Here is a 12797-nt window from a genome sequence, read left to right as displayed (position 1 = left end):
TGACCCACACCAGTGCCACATGCTTCTCAAGGGTGGGCATGGCAGCGGCTTGCAGTGATGCTTATTTGCATGTAAAGGTAAATGGACTCACGTCGTTCTCTGAGGTCCCACAAAGGCTGCAGGATTTGCACTCAATGCATTGCCACTGATAGGTTTTTACAGCCTCAGTCATGTTTGTGGTGAACTGCAGGCAGGTCGGGTGTCCTGAGGAAGATCGGAAACAATGGTCATTGTTAAGGCTCACTTATTGCTTGTTAATTAACCAGCATTAAATTTGGGAACAAAACACACACGGACATGGACTGATCACAACATGGGCTGCAACTAACAGATACCAAAGAGGAAAGCAGGCATTAACCCTTTCGCTGCCGGGCACAAGAGAAAATCATAGTTATTTCCACCCCATTGGCAAAGCAGTTTTATTCAGAGCTCTTAAAAATGGTTTGGCTTTGAGTTCGTTATTTGTGGGGATGTTTGGTTTTTTTTTTAAGAAAACATGAAAAAGGATGAAATCAGAAACAAACCCAATTTCAGAGAGAGATCATCTGTCTTAATAGAAATTGGACTACAGTTTCAATTAGCGCTGTTTCGACCGGAACGAAGGACCTGGTGGAAATGAGGTTATTCTCCATTTCACAGCTTCCTTTCCTGGTGTCCAAATGGGTGGAGCAATTCTGTAAACTTTGCTTAAATGGAAGCAGTAGCGTACAGAGAAGACACAAGACTTCTTTTATTTATTTTTTTTTTTTAAGAGCTCTGCCACTAAAGTTGGTTGGCACAGAAGAAACCAAATTGCACAGCTAACCTTCCAGGATCAAAACAGGAAACCGAAAGGAAAAAAAACCCCAAGCCAATTCCCACAATGAACTAAATGAAAGGAATAAAGAAGGGAAAGCTAGCAGAACAGTCACATCTAATCGGGAAGGACAAATTGCCAGAGTTACAACCCCCGCCCCTACATGCGTGTCGACTTCAGCTTTGCAAAACAGCGGTACCACAGTAGCAGGGTCAGCAATGGGCTTTCTGGAGGGGAAAATACAAACAAACAAACAAACCAAAGGTAGGATGAGTGTTCCTTCTGCAAAACAAAACGAGACAAATACACCGCTGAAATAAAGTACTGTACTCCCAAACCACCCTTACCTGGCTGAAACATTATCTAAGTCTCCTGCAATAAGCTCCTGCCTGCCTTCTTGGAAAGCCCCATATTTAGAACCCTTCTCTGACACACTTAAACATTAAACTGTGCATGGTCAGAGCAGGGAGAGTCAATTGCTCGTCTGTAGAAAGACTAGGAACACAGGAACGCACATCTCGCACTGCTGCCTGCTTCTTCTAGAAACTGGCACCATAAGTTGTGGGGGGGGGGGGGGGTTCACCTCTACCCAATCTGCTGTTCTTAGACTACAACCAATGGAGTGGAAAAAATCTTTTCCACTTCCAGCAGCCTAAGTGCCTTTTTAAGAGAGGAGAAAGAAAGACTGTTTCTCCAGTAAGAAAAAAAAGGCATGTCTATGGTAGATGTGGGCACAGATGTGTCATCTTCATTACCAGACCTATCAGTAATATTTTGCTGCATCATCACAGTGCCCATCACCACCCTACAAAAACTTTCTGTATTTTCCAGCTAGTGAAGCAAAGAGTTGCTGAGAATTGCTGGATAAGGAAGTAATGCTGCAGGGGATGTATTTCTTTTATGTGTCCATTATACCACCAAATGCTGTAATAAGAATTTTTGCTCTCCAGTTATATTTGCATGGTTGTGATACAACAACTAAACCTGTCCAGCAAAGAAATGTATATGCATAATTATTAAAGAAATTGAATTGAAAATAAAGGAGATATTTAGAGAAGGAGGGATCAATCAAATTGCTCATATCACTCTTAAGCCTTTGAATAAAGAAAGATCTTGACAATACTGATGGGCTCAGATAGGCTGAGAAGATCATGGGGTTTTGGAGCCCTTGAAATGTCAGCACAACAAGTGACAGTTTTTGCTGAGATTTACAGTGGACCAACTAAAGTTCTGGGGGCCTTGAGACTGCAACTAAACAAAAGGAGATGTGACAAGATGCCTTTTCTTGCTGAGAGGACCACATATACTTTCTGATACTACCAAACTAGCAGAACCTGATATGACATTGAAATGTTTCTACAGATCTGATTTACATTGAATGCAAACCTTATTTCAACACCAGTAAATAGAACAAGTGTGCCATGCTACACATCAGGGAGGAATTCATCCCAACAGCAGAGAGTTGCTTCCAGAAATGTTGCACAGTGCTGGAATATATCAAGAAAACAACTCATATAGGGAGGTGAATTAATCAGAGACTTAAATAGCTTCAGTCACATTTGAAAAGAAACAGAAAGAATGGAATCAAACTTACAGAAATAAATCCCAGCTAAATGCATGCACATCCTCACATGCTCACTTGCCTGTGCACACACATTGCTCATTGCAGAGTCCAGCTGAGGACCCTCCCTTTCTAACACAACATGAGGGTCAGGTCCTGTTCACTGCTTTATCTCTATCCCTTTATAGCCATTCCTGCTCTCTTCCAGTTATCAGTCTTGCCTGTTTTGTTCCTCATTTAGCTCAAAAACACCTCTGCAGGTCTCCTCTTTGGCATCTCACATCAGTGGTGCTTCATCCTTGAAGTGAAGCATCCTGCCTATATTACAGAGCACTTCTTAAGAAGTGCCTACCACACCTACCACAAGCCTGAAAGAAATGGTCTCTTGTGGGCTCTTGTGGGAGTATTCCTTAGAAAAATCAGGAATAGAGCGAGGGCCACAGTGGTTTCTTTCTAGTAGCAAAGCAGAAGTATTTTGCAAGAACATACCAATTCATTCACCCAAATAGGCTCTCTCTCCAAGTACTGTGACTGCAAGAGTTGAGTCTGCATAGCTGCAGGTTGCCCTCTGTTAGCCCAGGGCTTATACCATGTGTAAGGCAAAAATAATGCCTTTCTTCAGCCTCTAAGTCAGATGCTCTTTCACATTAAGCAACATTCCTTGTGGTACCATGACCCCAGCTTAATGTCATTGGAAAGACTATTTTTACTTATGCTATCAGCACGGTGAGGCACTGTAGCATATGGCAAGCAGACCACTAGATACTCAAAATATTAAAATTCTTTTTCCTTTCCTCCCTGGTTTCTCCTTCTTCATGATCTCTTTCTCTTTCTTTTCCTGCTACTTTTGTTCCAAACCTAGTGTTTTACATGCTATGAGAAAATTCACACATCCAAGACTTCCTGAGGCAGTGTTAGTGAACACCATCCCTGCTCCATATCACAGAACTTCTTAGCGTTCCTTCTGTGTCAGAATACCTGAACACAAAGTCCTGTAGCTGCATGTTGCAAGCTACTACAGGTAGATTCAAATTCCCTTTCTTTTTTCCTTAAAAATAAAAAGGCTAATTCAGGCCACAATTATCTTTTACACACAAGGCAGTCCAAAATGTGATTCAAGTTACGAACACCGCGGTAGCACACAAGTCAGAGAGCTGACAGTCTTCTTGCTATGTGTTTAAGATGGAGAAGCAGTCTTATTTCACCTAATGGTGTGATGAACAGTGTTTGCTGTGGCTAAGGTGTGCAGCAGAGTCTGCAGCTGAAAGCCAGTTAATAATTCAGGTGATGGCTCCACCCTAGCAAACCCTGGATCACTCGCACAAGTCTGTATCAGCTCTGCAGATCTAATTGGGGGAGGAAGTAACCCATATTTATGGTGTCACCGAAGTCAATAGACAGACCTCTGAAATACACCCTGGGAGCAGTTCTGTTGAAGGAGAAGGCAATATGTTAACACTGATGGTTTCTAATCTACCACAACTATTGTCTACCTAAACTTTTGCTATGCTGCAATAGCTATAAGCAACTGACAGAGACAATAAAACTTGAAGCAGGGTTTTCAACAGCTCATCCCTTTGTCTTAAAACAATATTTTAAAGTGTAGATCAGGTTTGAAAGCTCTCTCATCTTTGTCAAAACTCTCTTCTGGATGTGAACTTTGAGACTGAGACCATATTTTATAGTGACATCAGTGTTTCACATGCCACTGGCTTTTATTGTACATTATGTCCACCAGACATCTGGTCAGAAGAGCAGAGAGGTGAGCACATTCATAGACCATTTCTTGTATCCTGCACCTGCTACAATTGCAGGCTGATGGGAAGGATAATTTTAACATAAATACCCTAAAAATATCCAAAAATCTCTCCTGCTTACACTGGCTGCATAACACTAAAGACCAAAACTGACATTAAAGGGCAGGAGCAATCTGCTGCTTCCAGTCGCTCTGTGACCAGTGAAGGCCTTAGAATGGCTCATTAGTGCCTTTTCAATAATGGATTCTGCATTGCAAGATTAATTGCAGCCATGTGCTCTGTCACACCCGCCACAGACTATTTAAGTTAACAATCCAATCAATAACCTTTTTCAAACAAAGGCAGAGATTATCTTGAGGGGAAAAAATAAGCAAATACTCTTTTTAAAAAACAAATGTGAAATTATTTATACAGAATAAAAGGAATTTTTACCCAGTTTCCAATTCTTTCCATTATCTTCACAGTGTAGTGGTGGGCTTTTTAATCAATAGCGTGATGAAAACTCACAGGCCTCCTGGCTATATTGCATCAGATTTATTCCATAAACTTTCAGGTCTTTAAACAACTATAAATACATATTACAGATATAATGGCCTATATCACAGGAGCCCCATCCAAATAATGGAAGTTTACATGCAAAGAAAATGCAAAATTTCTTCCTGCTAAGGCCCTTAAAAACTCAGACTATCCAGGAACGCTGAAGAACTTGGCTCTGCCAGAATCCCAGGGCTAAAGAAGCTGCAACTCTCACAAAAAGACCGAACATTCCTAAGGGATGAGACTGGGGAGCTCTTGGCATTTCCTGGCCCTTCCCATCTTGCACTGTGAAGGTGTTACAGTCTAGAGACATATGCTTGCCTGCTCAAATGGAGGTACTCATTAACAGAAGCCTTCAAAAGTGTTCATGGGGTGAGGAGCCAAGGCACCACCTGCCACACTATCTCTGTGATATGGAGAAGCAGGAGTATTTCATTATAGAAAAATAAAACAGCTTTCCTGGCAGCCAAGACAGGGGTAGATGTTGGAGGCTGCAGGTGAAGAGCTCTTGTCTCATCCCCTTCAGTACAGGGCCCTACTGAATCCGGCTTCTTAAGAAAAACATACAAACAAACAAAAGAAAGTCTCACAGGCACCATATTGGGGTTTATTATTATCAGACAGGACAGGAAATATCACCACTGTGAATTTCTGTGTCCTGGCTGAAGTGAGAAAACCTAGCTGTTTCTCCCAGTGTGTTCTAGCACTGCCAACTCTACTAAAGAAGTGAGTCCAAAAAGACTCAGTGGTTTCACTGAATAGTCTGGTCGGTCTGATTTGGTCAGAGACCAACTCTCTTCTATTCTAATATGTCACAACGTGCCAGTAATTTTGGAAGAATTAATGCCTTTAATAATTGATGGATCTCTGAAACCACTCAGCTGTAGAAGAGCTTATAGTTCCTATTATTTCATTTTCTGGCCCTACAGTTGTTCTGGCCAGCATGGACAGAACTGAGTCCACAAAAAGAGAAGGGCACTCTGCTGCATTAGCAGCAGGACTGGTGGCCAGCTGCACTCTGAGGGTGGTGGTTTGCTTCTCAGTACTGCCAGTTCCAGAGGAAGAACTTATATAAATTACAAGCAATTGCTCAAATATTTGGCACTGATACAAGAGAGCCCACTTTAATTGTTTGCCCAGGGGATAAATAAAACCCCTGTGCAAATGGTGGTCATTCAGCCCCAGCTGCAGTCTGGCAGGTGTAATTGGAGAAAGCAGGACAGACCTGTGTTTGAAAGCAAGGCCAAGGATCTTGGGGAAGTTATAAAATGGTGGAGTGAGGCAGGTAGCACTTGCAGCTCACTCTCCTGCACTGCCCTGCTGTTTCTTTAGCCATGAAAACGCCAAAGGGCATGGGGAGCAAAGGAGTAAGTTCCTGCCAAAAGACCCCTCATCTCCAGGCACTTGCCAGAAAATTTCATTGCCTGAGGAAAGCCTACTCACCAGCTCTACTCACGCATAGCTTTGACTCTACAATGCTGCATAATTTCCTCCGAAATCATTTGAAGTATCGAGAGCATCAGCTGGCATAAGGAGCCTGGGTTACAGAGGGTATAGAAGAGCAAAGCTTGGCTGAGGCCACTCATGTGCATAAACAAAATTAAGTATGCACAAATGTGTATGCAGAGACCCACGTGCACCCAAGGAGATGGGCTGTGGACAAGGCAGTGTAGCTCTGTCTGACACAGGGTGGCAGGAGGAACTGGGTGGGATTCAGGGGTGACCTCTGGAGCATGCAAAGGGACAAGCCAGGAGTGAGTTATTCCGAATGGTTCATCAGTCAAATCACTTCCCACACACCCATTCCCGTGATAGCAGATGCCCCATCTGCTAAAGGAAAACTCCTTGAGAAAAGTTTTAAAACAGTTTTACTGCAATGGGTCTGTGTGTGCCTCTCCCTGAGTATGCCACTTCCTCAGCACGCACAATCCAGCCATACATATGTTAGCAGGGAGAAATGAAAATAAATTAGAGATTTTAAAAGTCTCTAAAAACTAATAATAGTTTAGTTAATATAGTTATAGTTAATAATAGTTTAGTTAATAAAATTAATAGTCTCGATTAACTTTGGTGCACACAAATCATTGCCCTTGGAGAACACCCAGATTTGGGCTGGTGATGCTGCAGCCAGGCCCTCTGCCCTGTGTTCAGGTTTGCCAGAGGGAGGATGAGCCCTGCCAAGTTTTCTGCTGCTGTGTGGGTGTCCCCCTCTGGCCAGGCACACCTGCCCTTCCAAAACTGCCTGGACAGGCTGAAATCTGCACCTCCATTTCATATCTCCCAGAGGTTTGGACTGGGGCAGATCTGGGGCACAGGCCCATCCCTCTGTCCTCCCCTCTGAAGCCGAGCCATGGGGACTGAGGCACACCTGGCACAGGCTGCTCTTTACATTGGGAACACGCTGTGGGAACACAGAACTGAGGTAGCAAAATGAGACCTGAGCATTTGCAACCTGGGGTGCCAGAAACAGTGCCCAGCTTTAAAGCCAAAGAGATCCCCCATGCCCCGATGGCTCATCTCAAAACCAGACAGCCCTCGGCCCCCTCTTCTTCCAGACTAGCCCCTATTAACCACTGTTGGCCGCCTGACAAAATGGCTAGTTCTTGCCTAAGAAAAATAATGTGGGAGCACTCAAATAACCTTGTACTGAAGCATCAGCTTGTTAATGCACTGGTAAGTCATGCCAGCGCTGTACAATTCCTGGGGGTGAATTAGGTCAGAGTGACCTCCAGAAAAACCACCAGGCTGCATCGCTGCGTGCTGCATTATGGGTAACGATCTGCTAATTGCCAGGAGGCACTTGGGCTGCTTACCAACACCAACAGGAAGGAAACCTGCCTGCAGGCACCGCACGGACTCCATATGCCAGGGACATCGCTCCTAATGACGAGAATGAACCCATTTATAGAACATGAACTGGGCAGGAGGACAGGCACTGCATGCTAATGCTGCCCAGGCGGTGCCGCTCACCGGGGCTGCTGCCGGAGACCCCCAGCAAAACCTCTGCGTGGACAGGGGCTGGCGTTGCATTTGGACACACAGTGGAGTGGGGGTGAGGTAGATGGAGATGAAAATGCAGGAATGGGAGAAAGACTGCTTATCCAGGCAAGATGAATCACCACAACCTGGAAAGCCAGCATCCCCTTTGCCCGGGGGACATTTTCGTTACCCTTCAACAAACTGCAGTGGAAAAAAACCTCCGGCACAGCTCCGACCTCGTCGCTATGCACTGCAGGCTCCCCAGCCAGGCCAGCTCACACACCACAGAGCTTTCAATCAACTGGCAGGCTCACTAAACCCTTTCAAATTGAGCAACCAAGCAAAAATACTTGGTCATAAACACTAAAAATAGGAATGGAGGATTGGGTTTTGTTTTGCTTTTTAACTTGGTGAAGCCAGCTCTTCCTAGTGCATTAAATCCACCTCCCTGGCAGCCCATTTAGAACATCTCCTCCCCCCTGGGAGAGCCAAAATCCCCAGCTGTAATGAGAGGAGTGGGGTGGTATTTAAAATGCTAGGGAAATGGCAGCCTGAATAGCCTTCTGCAAGCACAGTGCCTTTGTTAAATCCCCCATAAAATAAGATATCAGCGCTGCCCCTCCTCCCCTCTCTTTAACATGAACAAGGACTCTGCTACCTGCTTGAACCCACATTTGCTGTCCAAATACCTGGTCCCTCCCCAGTAGCTCTCGTGTTAAACTGCCCTGCTAACACAGCCACAGATGGCAGCACGCCTGCAGGGCTGCCCGGCACTGCCCAGAGCTGCTCATGGTATCAAGGCAGCATTTGAAAAGATTCCAGAGTTTCCCCACTGACCCAACAAAGGGGGTCTAACCTGAGCCAGTGGCAGCAGTAGATGGGACATGTCATTGCCCCAGAGCACTCCATCTGGGCTTCTCCACTGGGATTAAGCAGGAGAGAGTGATAAAGGTGATGTATCATGACAAGGACACCTCTTCACTAAAACCAGGCCATGCTCACCCAGTCAGTTCAGAGAGCACTAAGACAACCCCACTGCACCAATATGGTCCTCCTCAAGCACCAAGGACTGTGGGCAGAACTCCAGTGGGGATTTCACCCATGAGTCGTGGAACAGACATCTCATAAACACACCTGGAAACTTGGAAACAGGGCAAGCTGATTAATTTGGGGAAAGGAAAGGGGAAAAGGAGACAGTATTACTAATCTCTGGACTAACTTTCTAGAAAGATTAAGGAATGACTCTAGAGTAATTCCCTGCCAGCAGGTTTCCAGAAATTTCAAATCAAATGGCAAACTCCAGAGAAATTATTTAAATTTTAATATTAAAGAAACTTAACTATGCAGAACTTAACCATGCCGTTGCATAGACAGTGACCTCATTGCTCTTGCATGAGGTAACCACATACCATCTAGGTAAAGATATTCAGCACATGATGGGTAAATGACTGATAATTGATGTGTACATACTGAAAATGCAAGAGGTCTGTCTTTCTCACAGAAGCATAATTTACACTTGTTAATGTGACTGTATATTCAGACATAAGTAGAACTGCCTCACTCAACACAAACAAGACCAGTTTGGACCAAGGTACTTCAGTCTCTTGTTGAGTTAAGGAATCCTTTTCAGCTGCCAAACAGGCAGTCATCCCCATGCACACTCTCCATTGTTTGTAATGCAGTGCCAGAAGCTGGAAAACACTTATTTTTTTCCCTTCTCTGTCACTGAAAACCCCTGTTTGGTTGGGAATTTTAAAGTGTCAATACAGATTTCATCAACAAGACAGCCAGTTTTTGCTTCCCCACCAAACTCCCAGCAACATCAATATCTAGAGGGAAGTGCGTGCTATAAGCACATGTTGAACAACATCAGTATGAGCATGGTAGGAGGGAGTGAAATGTCTTTGTTTGCTCTCTAAAAAATGCAGTCTCAAGGTGATCTAAACATTTGAGTGAAGGAGTGAATTTGAACAAAGTAGTTTCAGTCAAAAGTAAGTGGGAGGGAAGAAAGGATTAAGAGGTGGCAGGGCAAAAAACTGATTTTCAGAAAGGTTGAGACATTTTGTACCAGTGTCTCACAAATAAGAAGCTGGACTTTCATTTTGGAGCAGTACCTTGTTTCAAAGGAACTCAAGGGAATTGTTTTTAAGAAAGAGAAAAAATAGCTGCAAATGAAATGTTTCATTCAAGCCTGTGCACTGTTGGCAATGGGAAAGGGTCATTTCATTGAGGAGAGATTGTGTTTCATTTTGAATCAAACCAAAATCTTTTATTCTCACCATGGTATTTTTCAGTTCAGTTGTTTCAATGGCTTTTTTGAGTAAATGTCCAACAAAATGCTGACAGAGATTTAAAAAGTAGGTTTGTATTTTTTTTTCCAGTGGAAGACCACATGATTAAAATCAATGATCTCTTTTCTTAGAGCTCACTAGACCTTCGAGCCCAGATTAGTTAAGTCAAAGTCCTGGCCATTCCTTAACCTGTAACAAGTGAGTAGTGCTGCTTTAACCTACATAACCAATAACTCATAGCAGCTAAATACCTTGTCAGACCAAACAAGAAATCAGGTAGTTCCATGGTGGTGGACACTAATGTCCCTCATTAAGCAGTTCATTAGTCTTGCTATTTTTCAACACCAAAGGAATAATTTAACAAAGCCTATACAGAAGCAGAATATTATTGTATTTAATTAAAGAAAATTATCTTCTACAGCACTACAACAATCTCTGACTCTTCTGACCCTGCTTTTAACTGGCTGCTCCATTGGCCAGCAGGTCTGTTGCTTAGTGTTCTGTTAATGGCCAGGAAGCTGGGAAGTCCTCTCCTATAGGTTGGTTTGACCAAGCTCTGGGTACCCCAAATCCTTTCACTTTAAACAGTTGCTGAGGGTGTTCATCACCTGCAATGTTCACTTGTTAGGTGGGATCTCACCAGCCACAAGATGTCTGGCAATTCTCAGTGATAGCTACACTGAGCCTAATGGGGACTAATTCTTCTTCACATATTGCCAGACCTGTAAAATGGCTGTGGATATCCTTAGGAAATTTATCTCTGTTCTTTCAGCTCACTAAGTACTTGTAAAATCTCGCCCTTAATGGAAGTCAAGAAAGGGTCTTGGAGAGGAAGTTAATGAAGAGGCTGCAAGGGAAATGAAGTCCCCTAAGCCGGGGAATGTCCTTTTCTCCAGATGAAGGAATACACAATTCTGGACCATCTGCATGCTTGAACAGTACAACAGCAAATTCAATTCAGAGAGAGTCTGTGGACAGTTAAAAAACTATCCTAAGCCTCTAGACTGATAGATGCATTCAGAGACACAGTCAATATAGAAAGATCTGAGAAGTCCTGGAACTTTCTCTTTAAGAATCCAAAGTCCAGGTATTCCAGAAAAGGATGAGACTTCTGACCCAGAATTCACTGTACTGTTAAACAAGTTGTTGAGCCCAGGGAAAGGGCTGAAAGACTTTAGTGTTGTTTAACATATTTAAGCCACTCCCAGCAGAACACTGATATGAAGCAGCTATGATGTGTACCAACAGAGAAGATAAATTTTTCCAACATTGACTTAAAACCATTCCATGCAAACTCTACTGCACAAACTGATACATGAATTTGAAAGTTATGTCACAGTGGTTAACACTAAAATAAAAATACCCCTTTAGTGACAGGATGGCTTTCCACTATTTCCCATCCAATGACTTCCTCTCACCTTGGGGAGTTTGCCTCAATACTGATTCCTGAAATCATCATATGAAGAATTTAATGGCTGTTGGTTACGGAAAGAAATACAAAATAGCAAGCTAAGTCTGCAGTGATGTTTGAGAAAACTACCTCCAGTATTACTTAAAATCTCTATTTTGTTTCAAAAAAGGGAGGCTGTATTGAAAAATTTGGTCCTCTTCATTCACTTCTTGCAGTCCACAATGAAGTTAATGACATGAGGACACTTCACAGCAAAGACTGAAGAAATTTAATGGGAAGGGCTTCAGTCCAAATAAAAAATTACTCTTAATACCTCTGCAAACCTAGATATAAACTAGGTATTACTGACAACTGGTTATAGAAGATGAGCAGCACTGAGAAATTAAATCCTACTCCAAAAAATCTCAAACCACTCAATTTCAAGATACTGAAGGGGGGCTGTGTCTGTTCCTACTCAAGAGGTACCATCCATCAGCTGAGTTGCAAAAAAAAAAAAAAAAAGGTACCTTCTGCAAGCTCTCTCAGGTAGGCAGCAGAAGTTCCAAGAGCTTTAGCCCACTGGCCAGCTTCAGTGTTTAAATCATGTTGCCTTTTCCTTAACAGTGCCATGGTTGGCTTGTACATCATTTAAAGTTACCACAGCTGGCTCAGGCAACATTAAGCAAACCTGTTTCTAATTATGGATGGCAATATCAGCCACAACACTGTGCTTCAGAAATCTGTGCTTTCATGAAAGTAAATGCCATCCTTCTCCCACCATGGTTCACCCCCCATGGAATCATGCAGAGTTACAAGCTGCAGAGACAAAACATCATGAAATGACAGATGTGATAGAAGTTTCTAACAGGCATTGCAAGAGCATTTGTTGAAACAGCAAACAATGTAGTTAGGTCTTCAAAATATTCTGGTGAGGTGCCACAGATGGATGGCTCTCATATTATGTCATTAAAATCAAAGTTAGGGCTTAACTATGGCAAATGTCCAGCTTTAGTGCAGCAAACAATACAATCTTTATACAACAATTTCCAAGGGATAATAGAGGTCTTAAAAACATCAAGCCACGATTTGGACACACCCAGCCCAGTAGTCATTGCTTATGTGCTCTGCTATGCATGCCTTATGTAGTTGAGGTCTTACTCATTCACCTTCAACACCGGGGATGGGATGGGGTACAGAGAAGTCTATGCCATTGCTAATGAGAATTAAAAGCTTGGGTTTAGAAAGAAAGTGTTATGGGTTTTCTTTGTCATCTATAGGCTGATGGATTTAAATACAAGTAGGCCTTACAAATCCAAGATGCAAATTTAATCAGATTTTCTTTTTTTCTGATTGTAGACAAAAATTTGGAATAAATCTTAAACCAGTGCAATATTCTAGTTCAGGCCAAAGCAAATTAGCTGATGCTGTTTTCACTCCACCCAGAGAAAACAGGATTCCAGCCTTCAGACTTGCCAGCCTTCAGCTC

At 43.0% G+C, this 12797-nt stretch overlaps 1 protein-coding gene across 5 annotated transcripts in view; it reads right to left on the bottom strand.

The window, feature by feature from the left end:
* The window catches only part of DPF3 (double PHD fingers 3), a 188160-nt gene that overhangs the window by 15937 nt on the left and 159426 nt on the right, over window positions 1–12797 (bottom strand). For all 5 annotated transcript variants that reach the window (XM_077180257.1, XM_077180256.1, XM_077180259.1 and 2 more), the window contains one exon: window positions 92–204. In XM_077180257.1, the coding sequence (XP_077036372.1) occupies window positions 92–204 (113 nt within the window). The remainder of the gene's footprint in view (window positions 1–91; window positions 205–12797) is intronic.

Source organism: Agelaius phoeniceus, chromosome 6 (genome assembly GCF_051311805.1).
Source record: "Agelaius phoeniceus isolate bAgePho1 chromosome 6, bAgePho1.hap1, whole genome shotgun sequence".
NCBI classification, from domain to species: domain Eukaryota; kingdom Metazoa; phylum Chordata; class Aves; order Passeriformes; family Icteridae; genus Agelaius; species Agelaius phoeniceus.
The sequence above is the reverse complement of the archived record's forward strand: the minus strand, read 5'-3'. Positions and strand labels throughout refer to the sequence as shown.